General features: G+C 36.1%; 1 protein-coding gene across 6 annotated transcripts in view; it reads right to left on the bottom strand.

Annotated features, from left to right (window-relative positions):
* Positions 1–16,871, bottom strand: part of ICA1L (islet cell autoantigen 1 like) — a 91,144-nt gene that overhangs the window by 42,234 nt on the left and 32,039 nt on the right. For all 6 annotated transcript variants that reach the window (XM_047873618.1, XM_047873616.1, XM_047873621.1 and 3 more), the window contains 6 exons: positions 16,427–16,550; positions 15,677–15,875; positions 13,149–13,274; positions 11,656–11,754; positions 10,303–10,388; positions 8,052–8,095 (listed from right to left, as the gene is read on the bottom strand). In XM_047873618.1, the coding sequence (XP_047729574.1) occupies positions 8,052–8,095; positions 10,303–10,388; positions 11,656–11,754; positions 13,149–13,274; positions 15,677–15,875; positions 16,427–16,550 (678 nt within the window). The remainder of the gene's footprint in view (positions 1–8,051; positions 8,096–10,302; positions 10,389–11,655; positions 11,755–13,148; positions 13,275–15,676; positions 15,876–16,426; positions 16,551–16,871) is intronic.

Here is a 16,871-nt window from a genome sequence, read left to right as displayed (position 1 = left end):
GAATTCTGTGTCTCCCTCTCTCTCTGCCCCTCCCCTGCTCACGTTCTCTCTTTCTCTCAAAAATGAACATTTATAAATTTTTATTAAAAAAAAAAAAGGCAAACTAAAACCAAGCTCAAAGACCAGATTTGGAGGTTGCCAGAGGCAGGGGATGGGGGGGGAGTAGGCAAAATAGGTGACTAAAGTGGGGTCACCTGGGTGGTTCAGTAGGTTAAACATCTGACTCTTGACTTTGGCTCAGGATATGTCATGGATTGTGAGACTGAGCCCTGCTTCAGTCTCTGCACTGACAGCACAGAGCCTGCTTGGGATTCTTTCTCTCCCTCTCTCTCTGCCTTTCCCCCATTCATGCTCACTCACTCTCTCTCTCTCTCTCCCTCTCTCTCTCAAAATAAGTAAACATTTAAAAATAAATAAATAATAGGGATGTAATGTCTAGCATGGCAACTAGTTAATAATACTGTATTGCATATTTGAAAGTTGCTGAATGAATAAATCTTAAAATATCTCATCACAAGAAAAAATTTTTGTAACTATGTCTGGTGACACACGTTAACTAGACTTATTGTGGTGATCATTTCACAATATATACAAATATCAAATCATGCTGTGAATCTGAAACTAGTGTATCATTTATATACCAATTAATAAAAAAGTTTTCACATTCAAAAGCTTATCCCCTCCCTGGTGGACCTGTGTCTAATTCTGCATTCTCTGAAAGTCCATTTTATATTTTGTTCTGCCTGATTTCCATGTCTTTGCACAACAGATATTCACTTTATGTGCACAGTTGTAAGCAGCTTCTCCACATTCCTCACCTATAACAAAGTGAGAGTAGTAGTGATTTCATACCAAGAAAAAGATCAAACATATGTGCTAAAAGACAGCATACTCTTAAGGGGTTTTTTGAATGTTAAAAACCAGGGGCTCAATAAGTTAAGTGTTCAACTCCTGATTTTGGCTCAGTAACGATCTCATGGTTTCATGAGTTCAAGCCCTACATTGGGCTCTGTGCCAAAAGCCAGAGCCTGCATGGGATTCTCTGTCTCCCTCTCTCTGCATGCGCTCTCTCTTTCTCTCTCAAAAATAAATAAACATTAAAAAAAAATTAAATGGGAATGCAAGCTGGTGCAGTGACTCTGGAAAACAGTATGGAAGTTCCTCAAAAAACTAAAAATAGAACTACCCTACGACCCAGCAATTGCACTACTAGGCATTTATCCAAGGGATACAGGTGTGCTGTTTTGAAGGGACACATGCACCCCCATATTGATAGCAGCACTATCAACAATAGCCAGAGTATGGAAAGAGCCCAAATGTTCATCGGTGGATGAATGGATAAAGATAATGTGGCATATATATACAATGGAGTATTACTCGGCAATCAAAAAGAATGAAATCTTGCCATTTGCAACTTCGTGGATGGAACTAGAGGGTATTATGCTAAGCAAAATTAGTCAGAGAAAGACAATTATCATATGACTTCACTCACATGAGGACTTTAAGAGACAAAACAAATGAACATAAGGGAAGAGAAGCAATAATAATATAAAAACAGGGAGGAGGACAAAACAGAAGAGACTCATAGGGAACAAACTGAGGGTTACTGGAGGGGTTGTGGAAGGGGGGATGGGCTAAATGGGTAAGGGGCACTAAGGAATCTACTCCTGAAATCATTGTTGCACTATATGCTAACTAATTTGGATGTAAATGTAAAAAAATAAAAAATAAAACAAGTTAAAAAAAAAAAAAGACCCTACAAACCAAAGCTCTTCAGGCAGAAAAAAATTGTTTTTTTTTTAAAAAACTATCTCCAAGTATGAGGTGTATATTGAGACAAATTATGCCCCATTATTAATTCAGGAGCCAGTTTCTCACATAATACACCTGTACCTCATTTGCAACCTAGTAAAAACAGAGACCAGAAACAAAAACAAAAACAATAACCAAACAAAAACAAAAAGCCCAAGATTTTGACATCTTCAACTATTATCAAGGGCATTTTTCAAAAAGATAAATGAAATGTAAATGTCTCCTATACACAACATGAATAGTGTTGCTGATGTATAGTGAGCTTAGAGGGTGGAATACATCTAAGGACAAGGTAGTAATATCTGTACTACACTTTTATAAAATTTGATGCTCAGTTTGGAAAACTCAAAAGAAAATAGAAAAAATTAAATCAACCAAAGTAATCAAAAGAAAAACTAAATCAAAAGAAAGGTGTAAGGAACTCAGGGTTATTTAGCAAAATATATAGAAGAAAACAAATACTAACAAAAATATAAACTAGTTAAGCTAAGCTAATGTCTTGCAGAGGAAACTTTAAGCCAAGAAGTCTTATTAGGACAGAAAGGGTCATTATATTGATAACAGATTAATTCACTGAACAGATATAAGAATTCGAAATTTATATTCAACCATCACTTCAAAATCCTCAAAATATAAAAAATGAAAAACTATAGAGAGAATGAAAATCCACTTCAATAGCAGGGATTTCAAAACACATTTCCCAATTATTGATACATCAAATAAATTAAAAATTAGTAAAGATATAAAAGACTTAGAGCAGCACAAATAATAAGCTTGATGTAATAGACACACAGGCTTCTGCATTCAATAGTTAGAGAACACATATTCTTCTCAACCACATGGGATAATTAGAACATCTGGCTACTTTTTAGGCTATAGAGAGCATCCCAATAATTCAAAGAATCAGTATCACAAAGATACATTCTCTGACCATAATGAAATTAAGTTAAAAATCAATGATGGGGTGCCTGGGTGGTACCAAAGGGACCAACTTTGGCTTAGGTCATGATCTCGCAGTTCATGGGTTCAAGCCCCATGTTAGGCTCTGTGTGGATAGCTCACAGCCTGGAGCCTGCTTCGGATTCTGTGTCTCCCTCTTTCTGCCCCTCCCCTGCTTGTGCTCGCTCTCTCTCTCTTTCTCTTAAAAATAAACATAAAAGTTTTGTTTTTTTTAAATCAATGACAAAAAAAAATTTCAATATCTCCTTAATTTGGCAATTTCAGAAACACAGCTTAAAATCACTCATGGCCATAGATCACAGAAGGTATTAGCAAAAGTTTAAAACAATTTAAATCAAATGATAATGAAAATACCATATATCAAAGTTTATGGACATCCATACAATAGATTAAGCAATAAAAAGGAAATACCAACACAAATTATGTCAGTGATGAACTTCAAGAGTGTTACATGAAGTGAAGAAAGTCAAATACATATTACATGATTCTAGTAATATAAAATGTCCACAAAAGGCAAATTTATACAGAGAGAAAGTAGATTAGTTGTTGACTAGGAATGAAAATGGGTATTACAGCAAATGAATGTGAGGGATCTTATTAATGAGAGGATGAAAAGGTTCTAAAACTGACGTATAGAGATGGTTAAAACACTCAGTAGTAACTAAAAATTACTGAAGTGTACAACTGAATGAGTTTTATGATATATAAAATATACCTCATAAGGTTTTTTTAAAAAAAAAACTTGTGGGATACAGAAAAAGGGAAATTTTAGCCTTAAAACACAAAAAAATAATAAAAGAAAATAATAAAGAACTAAAATTAATGAGACAGAAACAAAGATTCAGTAGACAGGATTAACAAAACCAAAAGTTGATTTGTTGAAAGAATAAATAAACCTTTAGCAAAATTAATTAAGAAAAAAAGAAAAGGAACAAATAAACATTTGGAATTAAAAAGTGGATATAACTACTGATACAGCAGGTTTTAAAAGATTAAATAATGCTACAAATGAATGTTAAAACTACACCAATATCCATTGTATTTCATTTGGAACTTTAAAAAAAATGTTCTCTACCTGGGTACTGGATTATGTATACAGAAGTAGCTAACCTTTGGAACATACATTTGAAGCTATGTTAAATATATAATTCCATAATTATTATGGCTTCTTAAATTGTTTTCAGTACGATCTGTATTTATGTGTACACTTAAAAATGCCTCTCACATGGAGCACCTGGGTGGCTCAGTCAGTTAAGTGTCAAACTCTTGGTCTCAGCTCAGGTCTTGATCTTGGGGTCATGAGTTCAAGCCCTACATTGGGCTCTGTGCTGGACATGTAGCCTGCTTTATAAAAAAAAAAAAGTGCCTCTCATATTTACTGTCACCTATCCTGTGCTATGTAGTTTATAAATACTATCTCTAGCCCTAATGTCTCTGTAAGGTAGGAGTATATGACTCCTGTTTCAGATGAGAAAAATGAGGTATAAATGACTTGTTTTAAAAAGCCGGCACTCAAACCCTGATTTTTCTGGCTCCAAAGCCACACTGATTGAATATATATGATTGTATATATAACATGTATTTATAAAAAAAAGAAAGAATATGAATTTAAATGTGAGGAAGAGCTTGAAACTTAATTATACAACTATGAAATAAATGTCTACATTAGAAGTCCTTATCTTAGAGAAAATAAAAATTCCCTTAAGAAAACAAGTAGACCCTCTGATTAGGTACTCCTAGAAAGCTAACTCACTGCTGAGCATAGCCTCCAGTCCCACATGACCAGGAAGCCTGCAATGAGACCCTGGGAAGTTGCAGGGCATATCCTATCACCCACCCACCCAGAGAAGCAAGTCAGCAGCACCCCCCAAGCTGGAAGCATAACCTGCAGCCTACCTCACTAGCAAGCTCTAATGGTAACCCTGGGGAACATCACGGCCCAGCTTACAGCACTGCTTAGCAGCAAACTCCAGTCTATAGCTCTGCCTGGCATTGAAGCCCAGCTGATGGCTATGCCCAATTGTTGAGTACAGCCTGCAGTCTCACCCAGGCAGGAAGACCAGTCAGTGACCATACCCTCTGTGAAGCAGAGCCTCAAGCCCTACCCAATGGAGTACAGCATGAGGCCCGCCCAGCTAGGAAGCATGGCTAGCAATCTTGCCCAACAGCAGAGCACAGCCACCATTCTGCCTTATTTAGAACTGAGCCTCTGCAGTCCTGCCTAATCACAAAGCACAGGCTGAGGCCACATCAGACCATGAAGCCCTGCCTGCAACCCTGCCTGAATGAAGAGACTGGGCAGTGGCACCATTTGGCCAAGGAACATACCCAGTAACCTTGCCTGACCAGAGATGACTGTGAAACCCTGCTTAGTGACCCTGCCTGACCTCAGAGCACAGCCCTACCAGCCAACAGCACCGCTTAAACACACAATAGAGCCAGTGGGCCACCCCCACCTCAGCATGAACAGCAGCTTCACCTAGGCAGAGACAACAAACCATTATAATTATGCCGTCAAAAGTCAAAGATAGAATTTTGAAAGTAGCAAGAGATAAGTGACTTGTCACATATGAGGGAGCCCCTATAAGACTGTAAGCAGATTTTGAGGGAAAACTTTGTAGGTCAGGAGAGAGTGGTAGGATATATTCAAAATACTGAAAGAAAAAACTCAGCAAAGCACACTATACCCAGCAAAGCTCTTTCAGAAATGAAAGAGAGATAAAGCCCTTCCCAAAGAAATGGAAGCTGAGAAAGTTCATCACCACTAGACCTCCCTTACAAGGAAGGCTAAGGATAGTCTACAAACTGAAATGAGAGGATATTAAATAAACCCCGTAAAACTGCATGAACGTATACAACTTGTTGGAAAGGGTAAATATATAATCAAAGTCACATTCTATAATATTGGAATACTGGTGCATAAATCACTTTCAACTCTAGTTTGTTTTTTTTTTTAATGTCTATTTATTTTTGAGAGAAGGGAGAGCACGTGTGCACACACAAGTGTGAGTAGGGGAGGGGCAGAGAGAGGGAGACAGAATCCAAAGCAGGCTCCAGGCTCTGAGCTGTCAGCACAGAGCCGACATGGGGTTCGAACTCACAGACCAAGAGATCATGACCTGAGTGTAAGTCAGACACTTAACCGACCAGCCACCCAGGTGCCCCATTCAACTCTAGTTTAAAAGTCAAAAATAAACCTTAAAAATAACTATAACTATAATAATTTGTTATTAGATACACAATGAAAAAGATGGAAATTATAGTATTAGTAACCTAAAAGGTGAGGGAGAGAAATGCATAGAGTTTCTATATGGTATTGAAGTTCTTATCAGCTTAAAATAGGATATTATTTCACATAAGCATACAGAATGGAATATTTCCCAGCCATAAAAAAGAATGAAATCTTGCCATTCATGACAACACATGGGCCTAGAAGGTATTATTCTAAGTGAAACAAGTCAGACAGAGAAAGATAAATACCATACGATTTCCCTTATATGTGCAATCTAAAAAAAAAAAAAAGCAAAACAAAACAAACAACAATAAAAAGAGACACATAAATACAGAGAACAAGTGGCTGCCAGAGCAGAGTGAGGTGGAGGCATAGGCAACATAGATAGCAGGGATTAAGAGGTACACACTTCTAGTGATAAAACAGCTAAGTCACAAGGATGGAAAGTACAGCACAGGGAATACAGTAGATAATATTATAATAACTTTGTATGATGACAGAAGGTGACTACGCTTAACATGGTGAACATTTTGTAATGGACATAGTTGTCAAATCACTGTGTTGTGTACTTGAAACTAATGTATGTCAACTATCTTTCAATTAAAAATATATTAAAAAAAAACTAGGGAAAACCATTGTGACATTAGTGCTGGCAATGATTTTTTGCAAGCGACACCAAAAGCACAAGAAACAAAAGCAAAAATAAAGATGATTCAAACTAAAAATCTTCTGCACAGCAAAAACACAAAAAATAACCATAACAAAACAATCAACATTCAAAAACCCAATCACATTTGCCTACAGAATGAGTAAAATATTTGCAAACCATGTATCTGATAAGGGGCTCCTATCCAAAACATGTAAGGAATTCAAACTCAATAGCAAAAATACACAAACAGTAACAGTCTGTTTAAAAAATGGGCAAAGAACCTAGATACACATTTTTACAACCAAAGAAGACATATACATGGCCAACCATACATGAAAAGGTGCTCAACAACACTATTCACTCATCAGGCAAATACAAATCAAACCACATTGAAATATCACCTCACACTTTTTAGAATGGCAGTCATCAAAAAGACAAGAGGTAACAAGTGTTGGACAGGATGTGGAAAAAAGGATGTGTACTGTTGGTGGGAATGTAAATTGGTGTAGCCACTACAAAAAGCAGTATGGAAGTTTCTCAGAAAGTTAAAAACAGAAATACTATATGTTCCAGCAATTCCACATCTGGCTATATATACAAAGGAAATGAAATTACTATCTTGAAGAGGTATCTGCACCCCCATGTTCAATGCAGTATTATTTACAACAGCCAAGACATGGAAACAACCTAAGTGGCCATCACAGATAAATGGATAAAGAAAATGTTATATATTTACATATACAATAGAATATAATTGAATGTTATTTAGTCTTAAAATATAAGCAAATCCTACCATTTGCAATAACATGGATGAACCTGGAGGGCATTAAGCTAAGTGAAGTAAGTTAGAGAAAGACAAATACTGTATGATCTCACTTAAATGTGAGATCTTAAAAAGTCAAACTCGGAAATAGAGCAGACTGGTGGTTACTAAGGTCTGGGAGGTGGAGAAAATGGGGAAATTTGGTCAAAGGGTACAAACTTCCAGCTATAAAATTAAGTTCTGGGAATCTAAAATACAGCATGGGGACTATAGTTAACAATATACTTGACAGTTGCTAAGAGAATAAATGTTGTATGTTCTTGCCTCCACAAGATATATAGTAATTATGTGAGGTGATGGATGTTTTAATTTTATTGTGATAATCATTTCAAATACATCCATCTATCAAATCACACTATACACCTTAAACTTACACCGTGGTATACATCAATTATAACTCAATAAAGTTGAGGAAAAGAAGCTAACTCAAAAGTGTACAGAAGAGACTTATAAAATGACTTAACATGTTTTCTAATTGAATGGATATTAATACAATCTGTTTTAAAAGGTTGTGACAAACTGTTTTGACATTTAAAATGTGGTCATTTCATATTTTAATGAATTTACCATCTTACCTGGTTTACTTCCCAAGCTCACTTCCTCATCTGACAAAACTAACCTAAAGTAAAAACCAAAAAATGCAAAGAATTTGGTTAAAACACACTTGGGATTCATATTCTACAGTTTTATATGGTTAAAAAAATGTTTTTAACTGAGATGACATATAAAATAGTTGTCCAGTAGATAGATCTCCTAAAATCTGAGGCAAATGTCACTTCTTCTCTAGATCTACATAGACCATGAAAACAATCCTCCATCCATTATTCTTTTAACAACATATACTGAGTGCTGATGAAGCACCAGGCACCATGTTCAGTATTACAGGCACTGTGCTAAGTTAATACATCATAAAGAACGTCTATCACCGAAGTCACTGAGTATAAGGTTTAGTTTTCAAGTACTGAAGGGTTTGCTCAAGAATACTTGAAACCTAAATAGAGGGAATGAAGAACTGCAGAAAAAATGTAGTACTCTATTTTGGAACAGGAAAGTGATGCTTGCAAAAGAAGATACATTTGCCTAAAATGTTCTTGGTAAATACTAATTTTGGATATTTATATCATCCATCTGGGATGATTATAAAAAATTAGACAAAGAAATTGAACATAGATTTAGGCATTATTCCTGGGGTGTAACCTCACAATTCTAGTATTGAAGGTTGTTTTTAATAAATCCTTAAAGATCCTTAAAAATCATTACAGGTATCCCCTGCTTTTTAGAAGTTTGAGTTATGCTTCTTTGGAAGACCTACGTTAGCACCTGTCTTTGCTAACTGAAAGAAGTTCGAAGAGGATTTTCGCTTTTACAAAAAAGGCAAAAAGCAAAAATAGCGTTAAGTGTTTATTCTGCAGGGAGCCCTCACAGAGGCAGTGTGCACCCTGAGCAGCAACAGTAGCACCACCAAGCTCCTTCCCTGGGAACTACACTCAGCATCTCAGTATTAAGCCACTACGAACTGTGTGTGCATCTGTGCTTCATCTCCATTTATTTTGGGTATACCTTAGCAAGATGTGCCCTAGGGTGTCAGATAAGACTAAGAAAGGTTATTTTTTGGATCTAAGAATACTCAAAACATCTTCCACAAAAATTAATTGTAATTGCTTCTTTGCCTCACACTGTATTGGCTTATGAAAAGTTTCATTGGAACACTCTCAGATAGCAAGGGAAACCTATATGGTATTTATTTGCAAAAAAACACACAAATAGACCAAATATATACTAATGACTTGGAACAAAATTTCCAATGACCGTATATGTGCATGATTCTTTAAATAACTTGGATGGAAGATAAGGTAAAAAGCTTTGGAATCTGTTAACTCAAAAGGAAGCTTTCAGAATGGTGACTATGCATGAGAGGATTGTGAATAAAACTTTCATGAAATGTGATAATGGAAAAAGTTTACTAAATTAATATATTTAATGTAACATGATTTTAAATATCAGTGTATAAGTAATAAGTTTAATCTATAACTATACATTTGATATTTATTTAATCTACATCCTAAATTGTTTATATATTCAAATTAGGCAAAAAAATTTGTTTGGATTTCCCCATAAAGAAAAGAAGGAAATGCTTATATTCTGGATCACCTTCCACTCAACAATATACGGTTTGTCACTGTTCTGGTCTTATTTCTGGGTTTGTTATTATACTCAGTGCAATCTACTTAAAATGAGAAGTAAACAAAGGTAAGATGTAATAAAAGGGAAATACGCAAAATGATGGATGTGCACAGCAAGAGCCCCCATTTCCAGGTAACCAGACCCAGTCCCATTTGTGTTGCTTTGGAGACAGATTTTCAATAGCTTCTGTTTCATAGCTGCTGGTACCTGTCCCTTTCTGTTTCAAGTTGCCCCTTCTGGGTTTCACTAGGCAGAGGTTCTTAATAAAAAGCTCAGTCTCCCCAAATACAGAATTTGGAGTTATCACCCTAATCTGTTCTGTACTCCTATCATCAACTTTGCCTACCATGTTAAAAATGGGGAGGGGGTAGATAAGGCTTTAAAACAAATGTTTAATATTAATTGGAAAATGGGGTGCCTGGCAGGCTTAGTGGGTAAAGCACCCAATTCTTGATATCAGGGTCATGAGGTCAAGCCCCACATTGGGTGCAGAGCTTACTTATAAAAAAAAAAACTTTAAAAATATTAACTGGAAAAATGACATAGAAAATATTCACTAAATTGGAAAAGAAATAACTCTTTCCAAATATATCATATAACAGTATCTAGGACTTCCATAACCCCATACTTCTGCCTGCTTACTTATTGAGGTTTTCAGTGAGAGAACTGTTGTCTATTTGTTCTTCTTTGTGGTCTTCAGTAAGCTTGCTTGGAGTGTCTTGTAGTTGCTAAGGATAAGAAATTCAATGTTAAGTAGATGGAATCTGTTTCTCTCTTTGTGCAAATGAGATGAGAATAAAAATTCTAAAGAACAACATAAAATAGGGATAGTTCTGAAGTAGAGAGTGAGAGATATGGGAAATGTATGATAATGCAATTTGACCTGGGCCCTGGGTCCCCATTTATCCTGGCTACCAATGACAATCACACAGACTATAACATGGGCTAGCAACAAGCTTCACAAGTTTGTGGTATGCCAAAGAAGACTTACACTGTGTTACTAACTTCTACTGCAATGCTCTAAATATAGCTGAAGATTTTCAACTTCATCTGAACAGGAATTACATGTTAAATTTGCCTAAAAACATAGTATGCTATCCAGTGAAGCATTAATATAGAAAAAGTAAAGAAAAAAACACACACACAACAAAAATATAATGACTAATTCAAGGGTATCTATTAGACTGGAAGATGCTATGTCAGAACATGACTTAAGTATCTATACCAAGCCCCGGGAATATACAGCTGCAAGAGATCAATCCATCATAGATACTACATCTAGCTTGAGCAATCTCAACAATAACATTTTCAAGCTCTATTGAAAACAAGACAGAGTGATAAGGTCAAAGGCACTGAAACCCAACCTACCAGAATTAAAGAAATGATTACCATAGTGTGACTCTGCTGGATAAGTCATATGCAAAGGTTGACAGAAAGATATACAAATGTTAAAAGCATTATAATCAAAGCCCAAGAGTACCTTTTACATGTAGGTATTACAGAAAGAGCTGATCTAATATAATACAGTAGTCTCTTCAGCTGCAGTCACCCATTATTTTTGCATCATGAATCACATCTATGACATGAGTGTAAAAGTAAAGCAAGGAAATTTTTCTTTAACTTCTAAAATTGTTGGGTAGGTACTCTGGTTGTTTTTGAAAACCAACAACCATTTTCCATCACTTGTTCCTCTTAAGTTTTTCTTTTCCTTGGCTTTTTCTTATCTCGTTTACACTTTGATTTTCTTTTCTCTTGCTCCCTCTTTTTCTCCCCACCCCAATATCTTGAGCCCACAAGCAATATTCTCATGTATTTGTTTAGTGTTTCTGGTAGCACTTGGAACCAGGGAAGTGCAGAAAAATAACTGGCTGAAGGAGTGTAGAAAAATGTTTCCCATGTTTTGTAAATTCAAAATTAGGCTTAGCACAAAATAGTTTCAGTGTTATCTAAATGAAGTATAATATATCTAACAAAGGAACTTGGAAACAAATGTACCTTGAGAGCTACAAAATCATATAGATGAAAGCCAGTACTGGCCCCATGGATCTGGGACATCAATTGAGCTGTTTTCTCCCAGAATCCAAGCAGTGTCCTCTGCAGAAAAAGAAAGGTTGTCACTACAGTTACGATTTTTTTCACTGCTATTTTTCCTCACTAGTGTAGTAGATGAATGGTTGCTGAATAACAAGCAGTAGGAAGTAAAATCAACTTCCAAGTTTCAGGAACAAGAAAGCAATATAAATAGTAATTCTGCACAAGAACTTGCAACTGTATCGGCATACACACACATACACACACACACACACACACACACACACACACACACACACACACACCTATCTGTATACAGCACTGAAAAGTACACTGGAATCAGCTGGAGAGTAATACTAGTGGATTAGAACACCTTTGGAAGAGTCCAAAAGAGAAATGTTAAAAAGCACAAAAGACCGTATCTGTATTAAGGGTATATGTATAAATCTTTGTGTTGGTAAGCACATATAAGCCTTTATTAATTGGAGAAAAATAATATGCACCACTAAACTAGTCTTTCATTGAGGGCTCAAGAGACTCACCGAAAAAAAAAAAAGTGTTCTTCAGCTAATTCAAGTAACTGGACATTTTCCTTGCTGCTTCAGAGTTCCTATTCAAAGTGAGAGGGCTGAGCAGAGAGAATAAAGGAGAACTGAACTTACAGCTGTTGCTTTTCAGGCATATGCTACATGGATTGCCAGATACTTTTATTTTCAAGTGCATCCTTTCTTTACTACTGAATTCTATCCACAGTACTGCACTGAATCAGGAAGATTTCCTACAAGCAGCAGTGAATGTCCATTCCCTTTAGTTTATTATTCTTAAGTAAATACAGTTCATTCTATTTTGCCATTTAAAAATACAAGTTAATATCAGTACCTGCTACTAATTAACATCTGACTTATTCACTGTGTGCCATTTATGTGTGATCTGGGGTAACAGAAGCACAAGTGAGAGACTGCTGATATGAAAGTGCAGAATGAAAAGAACACACGGCCTAGCATGAGAACACAGGTTTTCAAGGCCAACATTGCCGTTTACTTTAATTCTCATAGGGTTTCACTTTCCTCAGCTATGACCAGAAAGTTTTACACTTTTGGGCCCCAGCATCTTTGCTTCAAATGAAAATGTAGAAGTTCAAAATGGAGTAGCTCTGGGGAACCAGGGCTAATGGGCTGTGAACCCTGCCTCAACACTTCCACTCAAACCTAGATGGCCCCTAAATCTCTCCTAGGACCCCAAGGGGAATAATGTGAAGATACAGGAGTAGGCAATCCCTAAGGTCTTTTTCAATTTAGAATTCTATGATTCTCTGTCATAACCTCAGTAGGTCAATTTTCAAAGTCAAAGGAATTTGATTAATTATGCAATTTTTTATATCCGTTAGACAACTTTTAAAAAGGAACCTCACCACTCATCATTTACTGCAAGGACATGCTGACCATGGAGGTGGGTACCTGGTAGGTAGTGAGTGAATGAGATAACATATTGCAGCGACTAGCTCCAAGTAAATCCACTTTCTGACAAACATCCATCTTTAACTTGTCGAAAGAAGCTTTGCTATTTCTCACTTGGATCTGTACCTGCAACCACAATAATATTTATTATTATTATTACTGATAATACAGGTATAAATATACCATAAGGGTTCATGGTACATATTTTCAGACACATGAAATAAAGAAGCTAATTCCCTCTCCTTGTATTATTATTTCACGATTACTGGTAAAGATTTTGGCTATTTTTAGTAATTGAAGGAGATTCTTTCCAGCAGGTATCTTTATGCTGAGAAAGTATGCAATGATAAATGGAAAGTGCATAGTTAAGAAGAAAGACCCCTACAGACTCCAAATAAAAAGAAACATCCAAAACTACTGATAGGTAATATTTAGCTAATAGAAGAACACATGGAAATGAAACAGTTAAAGTGTTGAGAAGCATTAATAATAACTCTGAATCATGGAGATACATTTATAAATTAAAATATATGCCTATCATATTTCTTATACATAAGGTAAGTCATATGTCATCAAGTAGCATGAGTATTCAAATGTAAACATACTAATTTATTCATTCAACAAATATTTATAAGGTATCTATTATGTGCCAGGCACTGGGATATTGTGGGTGAAAAAAACAATGTTCTTTCCCATCATCTCTGAGTGAGGAGGCACAGGAAAAAGCAGCAGTAAACAAATATATAAGAGCATCTCATGTTGCAAAGATAACATATAAGTGAAAAGAAATGACTACTTTTGGGTAAGATGATTAGGGAAGCCTTTGGTGAGCTCATGCAAGATGTTTGAAATGGGACAGAAAGATGATAAGCAGGCCATGCTAAGATTCTGAGGACAGCATTCCAGGCTCAGAGAAAAGCAAGGACAAAAGCCCTGGGTGTGGGAGGTGAAGAGCTTAACAAGCTTGCAGGACAATACGGAATAGGCTAGACCATATTCCTTCCTGGGGCATGGAAAGGGCTAGAGTCTAGAAAGTACAAGATGTGGCTGCACAGGCATCAGGGACCAGACTGTGCAGAACTATTTGGGTCCAGATAAGTTTAGAATGCACTCTTTTTTTTTTTTTTTAAATTTAGGTGTGGGGCGCCTGGGTGGCTCAGTCGGTTGAGCATCTGACTTCGGCTCAGGTAATGATCTCGTGGTTCACGAGTTCAAGCCCTGTGTCAGGCTGTGTGCTGACAGCTCAGAGCCTGGAGCCTTCTTCAGGTTCTGTGTCTCCTTCTCTCTCTGTCCCTCCCCCACTAGTGCTCCCTTTCTCAAAAATAAATTTAAAAAACAATAATAAATAATAAAATTTAGGTGAAATTCAGGTAACATAAACTTAATCATTTAAAAATATATAGTTCAGTGACATTAGTGCATTCAGAATGTTGTTCAACAACTCTCTTGGATTGTATTCTAAGATTATAAAGGGGAAAGATAACAGGTTGCTGTGGTTTATACAGCTGGTATAAAGTTTCCATCAATATTAAATATGATTTGTATTACATGTACTCTAAATATTTATGAAATGAAGGACTGAATGAATTTTAGTATTCATGTATGGTGAACTTGGGGGATACAATTCAAAACTAGTTTATTTAGGGGCGCCTGGGTGGCTCAGTTGGTTGAGCATCTGACTTCGGCTCAGGTCATGATCTCACCACTCCTGAGTTCAAGCCCCGCTTTGGGCTCTGTGCTGACAGCTCAGAGCCTGGAGCCTGCTTTGGATTCTGGGTCTCCCTCTCTCTCTCTGCCCCTCTCCTGCTCATGCTCTGTCTCTCAAAAATAAATAAACATTAAAAAAATTTTTTTAAATAAATAAATAGTAGTTTATTTAGCAAAAACATAAGTCCATACAGTTACTTTAAAAGTCTGTGGTCAAGGGGAGCCTGGGTGGCTCAGTCGGTTAAGCATCTGGCTCTCGGTTTCAGCTCAGGTCATGAGTTCAGCTCAGTTCACGAGTTTGAGCCCTGTATCTAGTTCCACACTGACAATGTAGAGCCTGGCTGAAATTGTCTCTCTTTCTGCCCCTCCTCCATGCACTCCCTCTTTCTCTCTCTTTGAAAACAAATAAACTTTAAAAAAAAGTTTGTGGTCAAACTATGTACTGTAGTAGAATAAAAATCTGATAATCTTCACTTTTTCTTATAATAATCAATTTACCTGAATTTTTACTTAAATTATTTATTTTTTCCTCACTAATAAACTCTTTCTCTCCTGCAAACAAATCCCAAAAGTCCAGGGAAGCAACATTTATATTGTGAAAAGGATAAAAAAAAATAATAGAAAAGGTTGATTGGGTCGGGATGTCACTTAAAGATTAAAAAAAAAGTGTAACAACCTTTTGCACTTCAAAGATCTCCAAGCAACCAAGATTTTATAACATTTTTCAAAAACAGCCTGATATTTTAGGATCTTGATTAAATTATTCTGTGTAAATTCAATAGATTTGTGTACCAAGAAAAGGAAAGGATGCATTTTCATACTTTTCGGAACTTTTCCATTTGTTTTAGGGTGTCTGGGTCCAGTTCTTGGGATACATCTTTCATCCACAGCAGAGCTCCTCTGTATTCTGTGCGTGCTTGCTCCATCCGATTAATTGTCATCAAGGTATCAGATACTGCCCTTTGACTGAATGTTGCTACTTCTTGCTTAAGACGAGAAAGAGGAGTATATAGGGCCAATCTAATGGCAGAGAGGTAAAAATCAGAGGGATGTACATCCCATAAACAAACAAAACAAAAACAAAGGTTTAAAACAACCACATATTTTGGCTGTATTTAGTAACTGTTGGAGATTCTTTGCAGTAAGTATCTTTATGTTAAAAATCTGTAAAGTGATAATAAGTTCAAAATAAATAAGTAGAAAAAAATCCCCTCCACCTATAAAGAAGAAAAGTTCTAATGTACTCCTAAATAACATAATATCCAAAAAAGCAATAAAATAATTAAAATATACATATTTTTATATGCATGTGCCTCTGTTACATTAAACCACATTAAGGAGTTAAATATAGGCTTAAAGCCTATTTGTAGGAATTAAGCAACCAGAATGTCAATTTTTAAGTAATTACTTTAAAACCAAATAAGTAAGAGGCATAGAAACAATTATATGCTGTATTTCTCTTTGAACCCTCTACTGGAATGATCAGTAACCTTTATAAATATGCAACTTTAGGTACATAGATCAAAACTGTCATAAGGACTACAGATTGAGGATGATGCAAAACTGTAAACCTTTGCTTGGCTGAAGAACAGAGTGCCTTGCCAGTAGCATCCATCATTTTACCAGCTTGTGTTGTATCCCGTTCTGCTTGAAACTTTAAAAAGAGCCCTAGTTCATTTTCTTCCTCTGATATGACTAGGAAAAAATTACAATACAGTTAACTGTTTTCTTTCATCATTTGTTAAAGACACACAGCTAAAATTCTCACAGCAACAATTCTCTATACATAAGAATTACTTGAGGGAAGAAGAGAGACTTATTTTAAAAATGCATATTCCCAGGGTCTATTTCCAGAGATTCTGATTTTACAGGTCTGAGGATCTGCTTCCCCTTACCCACAAGTACTCCAGATGGTTTTGATATAGTGAATTCATGGACCTTGCTTTGGGAAGCAAGGAGGGGGAAAGAAAAGATTCCAAAATGACAAAACCACAAATGCATTTTCAAATGTGCAGA

Source organism: Prionailurus viverrinus, chromosome C1 (genome assembly GCF_022837055.1).
Source record: "Prionailurus viverrinus isolate Anna chromosome C1, UM_Priviv_1.0, whole genome shotgun sequence".
In the NCBI taxonomy this organism is placed as follows: domain Eukaryota; kingdom Metazoa; phylum Chordata; class Mammalia; order Carnivora; family Felidae; genus Prionailurus; species Prionailurus viverrinus.
Note: the sequence above shows the minus strand (reverse complement) of the source record. Positions and strands in the feature narration are given on the sequence as shown.